The 12,464-nt window shown below is 44.1% G+C and overlaps 1 protein-coding gene across 2 annotated transcripts in view; it reads left to right on the top strand.

The window, feature by feature from the left end:
• The window catches only part of DHX57 (DExH-box helicase 57), a 75,703-nt gene extending 64,141 nt beyond the window's left edge, over positions 1–11,562 (top strand). For both annotated transcript variants that reach the window (XM_023216296.1, XM_023216297.1), the window contains 3 exons: positions 3,161–3,295; positions 6,811–7,011; positions 10,853–11,562. In XM_023216296.1, coding sequence (XP_023072064.1) covers positions 3,161–3,295; positions 6,811–7,011; positions 10,853–10,996 — 480 coding nt within the window. In that variant the 3' untranslated portion in view covers positions 10,997–11,562. The remainder of the gene's footprint in view (positions 1–3,160; positions 3,296–6,810; positions 7,012–10,852) is intronic.
• Positions 11,563–12,464: the final 902 nt, after the last annotated feature.

Genomic DNA, 12,464 nt, shown 5'->3' with positions numbered 1-12,464 from the left:
TGCAAATTAAAACAGCAAAGAAGGCCGGGTACGGTGGCTCACACCTGTAATCCCAGCACTTTGGGAGGCCGAGGCGGGCAGATCACAAGGTCACAAGGTTCAAGAGCAGCCTGGCCAATATGGTGAAACACTGTCTCTACTAAAAATACAAAAAAAAAATTAGCCAGGCGTGGTGGCGGGTGCCTGTTGTCCCAGCTACTCGGGAGGCTGAGGTAGGAGAATCGCTTGAACTCGAGAGGCGGAGGTTGCAGTGAGCTGAGATTGCACCACTGCCTCCAGCCTGGGTGACAGAGCGAGAGTCAGTCTAAAAAAAAAAAAAAAAGCAAAGAAATAGCCTCTTTTTACTTTTTAAATTGGCAAAACTGGGCTGGGCAGAGTGGCTTGTGGCACTTTATAAGCCTGAGGTGAGAAGATCACATGGGGCCAGGAGTTTGAGATTAGCTTGGGCAACATAGTGAGACCTTGTCTCTAAAAAAATTTTTTTAAAAATTAGCCAGGCGTGGTGGTGCATGCCTGTAGTCCGGCTACTCGGGAGGCTGAGGTGGGAGGATAACTGGAGCCTGGGAGGTTGAAGCTGCAGTGAGCTGTGATTGTGCCACTGCACTACAGCCAGGGTGACAGAAGTGAGACCCTGTCTCAAAAAATAATAAATAGGCAAAACTTTTAAAAAATTATAATACTGCCAGATGTGGTACCATGCACTGGTAATCTCAGTTACTTGGGAGACTAAGACAGGAGGATCACTTTAGCCCAGGAGTTCAAGGCTACAGTTAGCTATGACTGTACCTGTAAATAGCCACTGCACTCCAGCCTGGGCAACATAGAAAGACTCTATCCCTAAAATAAAAAATAGGCCAGTAAGGTGGCTCATACCTACAATCCCAACATTTTTGGAGGCCCAGGTGGGAGGATTGCATAAGGCCAGAAATTGAAGACCAGCCTGGGCAACATAGCAAGACCGCATCTCTACCAAAAATAGATTAAAATAAATAAATAATTGTTTGATAATAATGCAAATAAATAAATATAATGCTGGTGCTGTCATGAACCCCCCAAAATGAGTACTCTTACTCTAAGTAGGAGTATAAGTTTATACTCCCTTTCTAGATAGCAGCTTTATTCCTAGGGATTTGTTATTAGGAAATAATTAATTGCATATTTGTACAAAGATACAGCTGGGAGAATATTCATTTCAGCATATTTATATTTCAGCATGTTTATAATTGCGGACAATCTAAATTTGAAATAACAGGGAATTTATTGGTTAAAGTATTATAAATTCTTACAACAAGGTCTTATATATCCATCGAAAATTATGTTTTAGGAAAATATGTCACAACATAGCAAAATGTTCTTAATATATTAAGTTTTAAAAAGTAGGTTATAAAAAAAGATTCTATTTTAGTTTCAAGACATGTTTATTTTCAAGATATCATTGAAAATACATCATTTTCAAGCTATTTTATTTATATTATGTGTTTATGGTTTTTTCTTTTTATATATAAAAATATAAATTTGGAAGAGAAGATTAAAATGATATTTACTGGCTGGGCACAGTGGCTCACACCTATAATCCCAGCACTTTGGGAGGCCAAGGTGGGTGAATCATGAGGTAAAGAGATCGAGATCATCCTGACCAACATGGTGAAACCCCGTCTCTACTAAAAATACAAAAATTAGCTGGGTGTGGTGGCGTGCGCCTGTAGTCCCAGCTACTTGGGAGGCTGGGGCAGGAGAATCACTTGAACCTGGGAGGTGGAGGTTGCAGTGAGCCAAGATTGTGCCACAGCACTCCAGCCTGATGACACAACGAGACTCCATCTCCAAAAAAAAAAAAAAAGGCCAAACACAGTGGCTCACGCCTATAATCCCAACACTTTGGGAGACCAAGGCAAGTGGATCATCTGAGGTCAGGAGTTCAAGACCAGCCTGACCAACATGAAGAAACCCCATCTACACTAAAAGTACAAAATTAGCTGGGCATGGTGGTGCATGCCTGTAATCTCAGCTACTTGGGATGCTGAGGCAGGAGAATCACTTGAACCCAGTAGGGAGAGGTTGCAGTGAGCCAAGATTGCACCATTGCACTCCAGCCTGGGCAACAAGAGCGAAACTCCATCTCAAAAAAAAAAAAAAAAGCCCGGCTCAGTGGCTCATGCCTGTAATCCCAGCACTTTGGGAGGCTGAGGCAGCTGGATCACAAGGTCAGGAGATCGAGACTGTCATGGCTAACACAGTGAAACCGCATCTCTACTAAAAATACAAAAAATTAGCCTGATGTGGTGGCAAGCGCCTGTAGTCCCAGCTATTCGGGAGGCTGAGGCAGGAGAATGGCGTGAACTCAGGAGGCGGAGCTTTTAGTGAGCCCAGCTAGCTCCACTGCACTCCAACCTGGGCAGTAGATAGAGACTCCATCTCAAAAAAAAAAAAAAAAAAAATTTACTGGTCTGGGTGCGGTGGCTCACGCCTGTAATCCCAGCACTTTGGGAGGCCAAGGCAGGCAGATTGCTTGAGGTCAGGAGTTCAAGACCAGCCTTGCCAACATGGTGAAACCATGTGTCTACTAAAAATACAAAAATTAGCTGGGTGTGGTGGCACACACCTGTAATCCCAGCTACCTGGGAACCTAAGGCAGGAGAATTGCTTGAACCTGGGAGGAGGAGGTTGCAGTGAGCCGAGATCGCACCACTATACTCTGACCTGAGAGACAGAATGCAGAGTGAGACTCAGTCTCCAAAAAAAAAAAAAAACAAGAAAGGTGTTGGGATTGGGATACTCAGATCTCTGGTCCAGTGTCATCAGCTGGGTTACTGCACCTGATCATCAGTACAGAGCAAAAATATTGACATAGTTTTCTCCCACATGGCCACAATGTGGTATAGTCACCCAGAGCCACTACACCTATATTCACACTTCTTGGTGGAAAACAAAAAAAGCATGTGCTTGTTCTGCTTTCAGAAGGAAACAAAATAAGAAAGAAAGGGAAGAAACAGGAAAGCTATTCAGGCAAGACTGAGCAAGACTGGTTTTGTGCTTTTGTACCAAGAGATACTTTCTATGAGAATATATATATTATATGTCTTTTTTTTTCTTTTTGAGACGGAGTCTTGCTCTGTCGCCTAGTATCATACGTCTATTTTTACAAATACTTGTTGTTTAGGTGAAAAGCCCAGAAGGAAAATTTCAGAAGACCAGTACTGGAGCTGTCAGAATGCAACCAAAATCGGCTGAGTTGAAGTTTGTCACCAAGAACGATGGATATGTACACATTCACCCTTCATCAGTGAACTATCAGGTCAGAACGGTGGTGTAGACTTAACGTTTACAGGTCGTCCTGGGGTAGGAAACACAGTCCGTTAAATTCAGCCACACCATGTTCTATCGCTTGCTGTGCCCAGCAGCACCACTGTCTTAGGGAAGATTGAATAAGAATAAACAGACTAGAAATTGGACTATTTCTGGAAAGACTATTTCCATTTGAAGAAAATTCTACTGAATACCAAAAAGTACTCAAGCCTGCTTTCAGATATAAAATTGTTTCTTTGCAATGGTAATTGAAGTCATGAGCTAATTACATCACTGAATCTGTGCCTTAAAAGGAAATGAATGACCTATTCTTGCTTATCCCACTTCCTCAGCTCTCAGCCTGCCACTGTGAGGCTTCTGCCCCCACCACTTTACTAAACCCATCAGAAGTTACAAATAACTTCTTAGTTGTCAAAGCCAGTGTCATCCCTTAGTCCTCATCATGCCACCTCTCACATGGTATTTGACATTGCTAATCACTCTTCCTCTTGAAATTCTCCTTGATGTTATTTTTGCTTCTGAAATATCACTTTCTTCTCTCTCTCTGGTCATCCTCTCTATCTCCTTTATTTGCTTCTCTTACTTTGCTCTGAAACAGTGGTTCTATCCTTTGTCCTTATTCTCTCACCATCATGCACTCTTCCTGAACCACCAAACACACAACAGCACTTAAACATCCCAACTACCGCTTACACGCAGACACAGACCCCAGATCTTCTCTCCAGACCTGCATTTTTTTTTTCTGAGCTCTCCTCTGGAAAGCATCAGCAAATTATTTTCTTACGCCAACTCAGTTGGTCACCAGGTCCCGTCAATGCCTCCTTTTTGACATCTCAGATTTGCCTTTTATCCCCACTACCACTTCCTTAGCTCGAACCCCAAACATCATTTGCCTGAAATTCTATAATAATCTTACTTCTGGTGCTTTCTCTCTCCAACCTTCTACTACCCTACTGCTGCCAGAATTACCTTTACAAAACATCTATTTGACTATGTTAATTCCCTGCTTAAATATCCAGAGTGTACCACACACCCTCACATGACTCTGCACATGGTCCTTCCTGTACCTTGTCCCCAAGTTAGAAACATTCAGGCTGCTCTATCCTCTGGAACTACTGAGGACCATGTTCACAAAGCCTGGAAAGGATTTCCTTAAGCTTAGAGGACTTTGAGGATCAGGAGGTCGTCTGCCCTTTCAGCCTGTTAGGAACCACAGGCCTGAGTTAGCTCCACGCCCCCTCCTTTTTTTTTTAATACTTTTTTTTTGTTTGTTTTGCGTGTTCTCCAAGAAAGAACTACTCTTTTGAGAATCCAAATCGTTCATGCATCCATGTAATATCTACTAGCGCCTACTCTGTGCCAGGCACTGTTGTAGGCTATTGAGGACAGTGGAAGAACCTAGATGGACACAGTCTCTGCCCTCAAGGAGCTTATGTTCTAGTGAGGGAGACAGGCAATACATAAGTAAACAGAACCTCAGGTAATGCTATAAAGCAAAACAGAGCAGGATAGAGAGACAGAGAGTGACAGGAGAGGGGCCCTGCACGTGGGGTGGTCGGGGAAGAACTCCAGGAGGAGAAAACAACTGAGCAAATCCTAAATGAAAAGCGAGTCATGCAGATATAGAGAAAGGAGAAGCATTCCAGCAGAGGACATAAGTGCAAACACCACAAGGTGGGAGTGTATTTCGTGTGTTCCAGGAAGTGCACGAAGAGGCCAGTGGAGAGGGATGATCATGGGTGAGAGTGATGGGAGATGCACGGGGACGAGGGGCAGGGTGGGGCAGGGTGGACCTGGTAGACCTGGTAGCCCTGGCAAAGACTTAAGATTTTAATCCTTGGACACCATTGGAGGGTTTTGAGCCATAATTGAACTTAATGTTTTTATTTTTATTTTATTTATTTATTGAGACAGAGTGTCTCTCTGTCCCCCAGGCTGGAGTGCAGTGGCACAATCTCAGCTCACTACAACCTCCACTTCCCAGGTTCAAGCGATTCTCCTGCCTCAGCCCCCTGAGTAGCTGGGATTACAGGCATGCGTCACCGCTCCCAACTACTTTTTGCAGTTTTGTAGAAATGGGGTCTCACCATGTTAGCCAGGCCAGTTTCAAACTCCTGGCCTCAGGTGATCCACCTGCCTTAGTCTCCCAAAGTGCTGGAATTACAGGCATGAGCCACCAAGCCCTGCCAGACTTACGTTTTTAAAAGATCACCTTGATTGCTGGGTAGAAAAGACACTGTAAAATGCAAAAATAGAAGTGGGGAGAGCACTTGAGAAGCCAGCACAGTGGTTTCTGTGAGATGACAATGGTTTGTACTAAGTTAGTAGCTGGGTACAGTGGCTCATACCTGTAATCCCAGCACTTTGAAAGGCCAAGGCAGACGGATGACTTGAGGTCAGGAGTTTGAGACCAGCCTAGCCAACATGGTGAAACCCCATCTCTACTAAAAGTACAAAAATTAGCCGGGCATGGTGGTGCAAGCCTGTAGTCCCAGCTACTTGGGAGGCTGAGGCAGGAGAATCACTTGAACCCAAGAGGCAGAGATTGCAGTGAGCTGAGATCACACCACTGCACTCCAACCTAGGCAACTGAGCAAGACTGCATTTCAAAAAAAAAAAAAGGCTGAGTGCAGTGGCTCACACCTGTAATCCTAGGACTTTGGGAGGCGGAGGCAGGCAGATCACCTGAGGTCAGGAGTTCAAGACCAGACTGGCCAACATGATGAAATCCCTGTCTCTACTAAAAACACAAAAATTAGCCAGGCATCGTGGCAGGAGCCTATAATCCCAGCTACTTGAGAGGCTGAGGCAGGAGAATCTCTTGAACCCGGAGGGCGGAGGTTGCAGTGAGCTGAGATCACACCAGTACACTCCAGCCTGGACAACAAGAGTGAAACTCCATCTCAAAAAAAAAAAAAAAAAATTTGGTAGCTGTAGAAGTGGTGAGAATATGTCAAGCCATTTTGTATTTTGAAAAGAGCTGACTGGACTTAGTGACAATGTAGATGGTGTGAGGGGGAAAAGAATAGTCAATGATGACTCCTCAGTTAGGGGCCTGAGCCCCTGGGTGAATGGGAGCGTCATTTCCCGAGATAGGGAACACTGCAAGGAAGAAGAATCAAGAATTCCATCTGGGCCAGGCACAGTGGCTCACACCTGTAATCCCAGCAATTTGGGAGGCCAAGGCAGAAGGATTGCTGGAGCCCAGGGGTTCAAGACCAGCCTGGGCAACATGGTGAGACCCTATCTCTAGGAAAAAATATTTTTTAAAAAGTTTTTTTTTTTTTTTAAACAAGAAGTGTGAGATACTTATCAAATGTCCAAGAAGAGATGGCAAGTCAATAGTTACACATGCAGATCTGGAGCTCAGGAAAGTCACGGGCTGTAGATAAATTTGGGGAGTCATTAATGGACAGGCAGTATTTAAATCCATGGGACTGGTGGGGGTGTTCCCTTTTTGTTGCCAGTGACATCACTGTCATTATCTGAGGTTTTTTGTTACAGGTGAGACACTTTGACAGCCCCTACCTGTTGTACCACGAGAAGATAAAAACTAGTCGGGTATTCATCCGAGACTGCAGCATGGTGTCTGTGTACCCGCTGGTCTTGTTTGGAGGAGGCCAAGTGAATGTGCAGCTTCAAAGAGGAGAGTTCGTTGTCTCCCTGGATGATGGTTGGATCCGTTTTGTAGCTGCTTCCCATCAGGTAAACGGAGAATTGGTCTGTTCTATGAAGCTCAGGTCATGAGGGACTTTGACAATATGAAGTTATGAAGTCAAGGGCATTCCTCTAGGAACCAAGGTAACAGACCTAATTAAAAATGAATGACGACGGCCAAGCCCAGTGGCTCACACCTATAATCCCGGCACTTTGGGAGGCTGAGGCGGGCAGATCATTTGGGGCCAGGAGTTTGAGACCAGCCTGTCCAGCATGGTCAAACCCCATCTCTACTAAAAATACAAAAATTAGCTGGGCACGTTGGTGGATGCCTGTAATCCCAGCTACTCAGGAGGCTGAGACATGAGAATCGCTTGAACTTAGGGGACAGAGGCTGCAGTGAGCCAAGAGCATGCCATTGTACTCCAGCCTGGGCAACAGAGTGAGACTCTGTCTCAAAAAAAAAAAAGAATGATGGTCTACACTGGGACACTAAGAAAGAATGAGGCTGCAGTGAGGCCAGGAGTGGAGCCCTAGTAAGAGTTCCAGAAGGGAAGTCTTGATGTGGGCTGGGGTTGGTATAAAAGGCTAGGACAGAAACTGTGAAGTGAGGGTGCTTGACCTTCCTTATTGTTATATAAATGATAGATGTTCACCAAAGAAAAGTCAGAAAATACAGATAAGCAAAAATAAATAAAAACCACCCTGATTGCACCACTACTATTTTGAGAAAAAGATAATGGGTCTGAATTCTTCATTTATTCTCAGGTCTCAATTATTCACTATATGGAGTCCCTGTGAAAAACATTTCATGGAGAGTACATATTTAAGAAACGAAACTTCAGCCAGGTGCGGTGGCTCACGCCTGTAATCTCAGCACTTTGAGAAGCCGAGATGAGCAGATCACCTGAGGTCAGGAGTTCGAGACCAGCCTGGCCAAGATGGTGAAACCCCATCTCTACTAACATTATAAAAAAAGTAACCAGATGTGGTAGCAGGCACCTGTAATCCCAGCTACTCAGGATGCTGAGGCAGGAGAATTTCTTGAGCCCAGGAGACAGAGGTTGTAGTGAGCCGAGATCACACCATTGCACTCCAGCCTGAGCGACAAGAGGGAAACTCCATCTCAAAAAAATGAATACATAAAAATACAAAAAAAAAAAAAAATTAGCTGGGCGTGGTGGTGGGTGCCTGTAATCCCAGCTACTCAGGAGGCTGAGACAGGAGAATCGCTTGAACCTAGGAGGCAGAGGTTGCAGTGAGCCGAGATTGCACCACTGCACTTCAGCCTGGGTGACAGAACGAGACTCCGTATCAAATAAATAAATGGATAGATAGATAAAACTTCAGGTAGACACCTGTAATCCCAGCTGCCAGAGGCTGAGGTGGGAGGATTGCTCAAGCCCAAGAGGTCGAGGCTTCAGTGAGCCATGATTGCACCACTGCACTTCAGCCTGGGTGACAGAGTGGGACTCTGTCTCAAAAGAAGAAATAAATAAAATTTCATTTTAACATCTGCATCTGTTAGAATTCTTATGTTACAAGAAGCAGATATGCCAACTCAAACATTAAAAGAAATTGATTGGCATATTTAACTTTAAAGTCTAGAGCAGCAGTGTCCAACAGAAATACAATGTGACCCACGTATGTAATTTTAATTGTTCCAGTAGCCACATTTTTAAAAGTAAAAATAAATAGATGAAATTAATCTTAGTATATTTTATTTAACCTAATACATCCAAAATGTTTTAATTTTAACATGTAATCAATATAAAAATTATTGAGATTGTTTACTTTACCTTTTCATATTAAGTCTTCAAAATCGGGTATATATTTTATATTCACAGCACATCTCAGTTTGGGCTGGCCACATTTCATGTAGACATTAGATAAGCCACTTGTGACTACTGGCTACCTTACTGGACAGTCCAGATCAAGGCCAGGCAAGGTTGGTTTGATTTAGCAGTTCAGTGGTGACAAAAATGTGGTTAACCTAGTGATATTGAAGGGCTTGCAATAGTTCCTGGCATCACATGTATGCAGCATACCGTCCAGAAGAACCAGAAACTTTCTTGCCTACAAGCTCAATCAAAGCTGCCCTCCTAAACCAATTCCTGTGACCAAAGGGATGTCCTGAACTTGAAGACGTGGAGTACCTGAGTCATTCACCCTGGCAAGGCTCACAGTGTGAACCTGAGTTAGAGCAGGGTCCAAACGGCATGGTTCCCATACAGTGGGGAAGGGGCAAAACAGATGTTGGGAAGACGTCTACAGTGCCACAGCATCAGCATAAACAAAATGCCATAAAAGCATACAGTGTATCCCAAAGCTACAGAGATTTTTGATTCATCTAATATCTTTCACTTTTTTTTTTTTTTTTTTTTTTGAGATGGAGTCTTGCTCTGTCGCCTAGGCTGGAGTACAGTGGCGCCATCTCAGTTCACTGCAACCTCCGCCTCCCGGGTTCAAGCAATTCTCCTGCCTCAGCATCCTGAGTAACTGGGAATATAGGCACACACACCATGCCCACGCCTGGCTTTTTTTTTTTTCTTTTGAGATGGAGTTTTGCTCTTGTTGCCCAGGCTGGAGTGCGATGGTGCAATCTCGGCTCACCACAACCTCCATCTCCCATGTTCAAGCGATTCTCCTGCCTCAGCCTCCCGAGTAGCTGGGATTACAGGCATGCGCCACCGCCCTGGCTAATTTTGTATTTTTAGTAGAGACAGGGTTTCTCCATGTTGGTCAGGCTGGTCTTGAACTCCTGACCTCAGGTGATCTGCCCGCCTCGGCCTCCCAAAGTGCTGGGATTACAGGCGAGAGCCACCACGCCCAGCTAATTTTTGTATTTTTATTAGAGATGGAGTTTCACCATATTGGACAGGCTGGTCTCAAACCCTTGACCTCATGGTCTGCTCTCCTTGGCCTCCCAAAGTGCTGGGATTACAGGCGTGAGCCATTGAGCCCAGCCCACTTTTTTTTTTTTCTTTTTTTGAGATAGAGTTTTGCTCTTGCTACCCAGGCTGGAGTGCAATGGTGCGATCTCGACTCACCACAACCTCCGCTTCCCGGGTTCAAGCAATTCTCCAGCCTCAGCCTCCCGAGTAGCTGGGATTACAGGCATGTGCCCCCACGCGCAGCTAATTTTGTGTTTTTAGTAGAGATGGGGTTTCTCCATGTTGATCAAGCTGGTCTCGAATTCCGACCTCAGGTGATCTGCCCACCTCGGTCTCCCAAAGTACTGGGATTACAGGCGTGAGCCACCGCGCCCAACCTATCTACCACTTTTTTTTTTTTTTTTTTTGAGACAAGGTATTCTGTGATCAGTAAATTTTCTTTTCCTTTTTTTTTTTTTTTTTTTTTTTTTTTTTTTTTTTGAGACGGAGTTTCGCTCTTGTTGCCCAGGCTAGAGTGCAATGGCGCGATCTTGGCTCACCGCAACCTCCACCTCCTGGGTTCAAGCGATTCTCCTGCCTCAGCCTCCTGTGTAGCTGGGATTACAGGCATGCTCCACCATGCCCAGCTAATTTTGTATTTTTAGTAGAGACGGGGTTTCTCACATTGGTCAGGCTGGTCTCGAATTCCTGACCTCATGATCCGCCCGCCTCGGCCTCCCGAAGTGCTGGGATTACAGGTGTGAGCCACTGTGCCCGGCCCAAATCTTTTCTTTAGATGAGATGTGATAGAGGCACTTTTTTATAATGGACCTCATTTAGTCTACTACAAAATGAAAATGTGTTTACGTTTTTTGTTCCTAATGGAGTTAAAATTATATCAGAAATATAAATAATGGTATTTATTGGACAGCCAATAAATATTGGGGTATTTCCCTCCAATATACCTATCCTGCCTGTTTCTCCAAGCACTGCTCAAATTGTAGTTTTCATTTTAGGTGGCTGAATTGGTAAAGGAGCTTCGTTGCGAACTTGATCAGCTTCTCCAGGATAAAATTAAAAACCCAAGCATTGATCTGTGTACGTGTCCTCGAGGATCCCGGATCATCAGCACAATTGTGAAACTTGTCACCACACAATAAAGAGCAGTCTTACAGAGTGCTTGCTACTCACCTGCTTCTAGCTCACCTGGGAAATAACAGCAGAACCTCTACCTCCAACTAAAGACCTGTTGGGGCTGGCCCTGGTGGAGGAGCCCAGGGCAGGCAGCCCAAGGCAGCTGAGGCAGTGCATATACCCTTAGGGCCATTTCTAACAAAGCCTTGGCCACTCCCAGCACAATTTGGAGTGTCAAGGGTAAGAGCCTAAACCCCAGCTTGCCTGTTTTTGTCTCTGTGACTGTTCTGGAGTGAATTAAGTTCACCTGATAACACAAAAGTGAATGTATAATACAATTCTGTTTTAATCTGTGTATTCTTTTTCTCTACTTTTTACTGGGGTGATACAGGGGCATGAGGAGAAATACGCCTTTTTTTTTTCTTTCCCTGTCGTCAAAGCTCAACTGAGAGAATTCAGAACAGAGAAGGGAAAAAAGACAAAACTATGTGAACAAGAAAAAATAAAATTTCATTTTAGGCTATTGGCTACTGAGTAACCTTGACTTGTGAGGGATTTTTATTTTTACTCATTAAAGGGCAACTTAAAAAAATTTGAATGAGTTCTCTTTTGGTATTAAAATGGAAGCTGGTCTTATTGATAACACTCCTGTTCTTAAAAGCAGAACAATCTGGATGTCTTCATAGTTCTACATTTAGGAATCTTTACTCTCTCTTGTGAACTCAGCCAGACGCAATGGTCACGTTTCTCATCACCGAAGGAGAATTTTAATAGCATTCCTGGGGCAAAGTTGGCATGGATGAGGTCAAAAAGGTTGCCATCGGATTTACAGCCATCACAATGCTTTCCATGAAATTGGTTATTTTCAACCACCACTTAGGCTAATGGGGCACTAGCATTTTGGAAAAACATCAGGGGATTTACATTCTCCCTGGACATCTATCAGTGTGGCCAGGAAGGATCCCAAATTGCTGAGTAGAAAAAATATTTGTATGTTTAGACCTCAGGGCTGGACGCAGTGGCTCATGCCTGTAATCCCAGCACTTTAGGAGGCCGAGGCAGGCCAATCACATGAGGTCAGGAGTTCAAGACCAGCTTGGGCAACTTGGTGAAACCCCATCTCTATTAAAAATACAAAAATTAGCCAGGCATGGTGACGAGCGCCTATAGTCCCAGCTACTTGGGAGGCTGAGGTGGGAGAATCACTTGAACCTGGGAGGTGGGGGTTGGAGTGAGCCGAGATTGTACCATTGCACTCCAGCCTGGGTGACAGAGTGAGACACTGTCTCAAAAAAAAAAAAAAAAAATGGACCTCAGGACAGGGTCACTACAGGTTCCATATTATGGATAGAATTCAAACTAAATCAAAACCATCTCAGTGAAATCAGTGAAAGGTGTTCACTTTTCAAGGTATTATTTTAGTTAAGTTTTCAGGAAGTCTCCTTGGCTGTCCAAAATGATTATTATCAAGTTTTTTTTTTTTTTCTTTTTTTT

The sequence above is a fragment of the Piliocolobus tephrosceles genome, chromosome 15 (genome assembly GCF_002776525.5).
Source record: "Piliocolobus tephrosceles isolate RC106 chromosome 15, ASM277652v3, whole genome shotgun sequence".
In the NCBI taxonomy this organism is placed as follows: Eukaryota; Metazoa; Chordata; class Mammalia; order Primates; family Cercopithecidae; genus Piliocolobus; species Piliocolobus tephrosceles.
The sequence above is the reverse complement of the archived record's forward strand: the minus strand, read 5'-3'. Positions and strand labels throughout refer to the sequence as shown.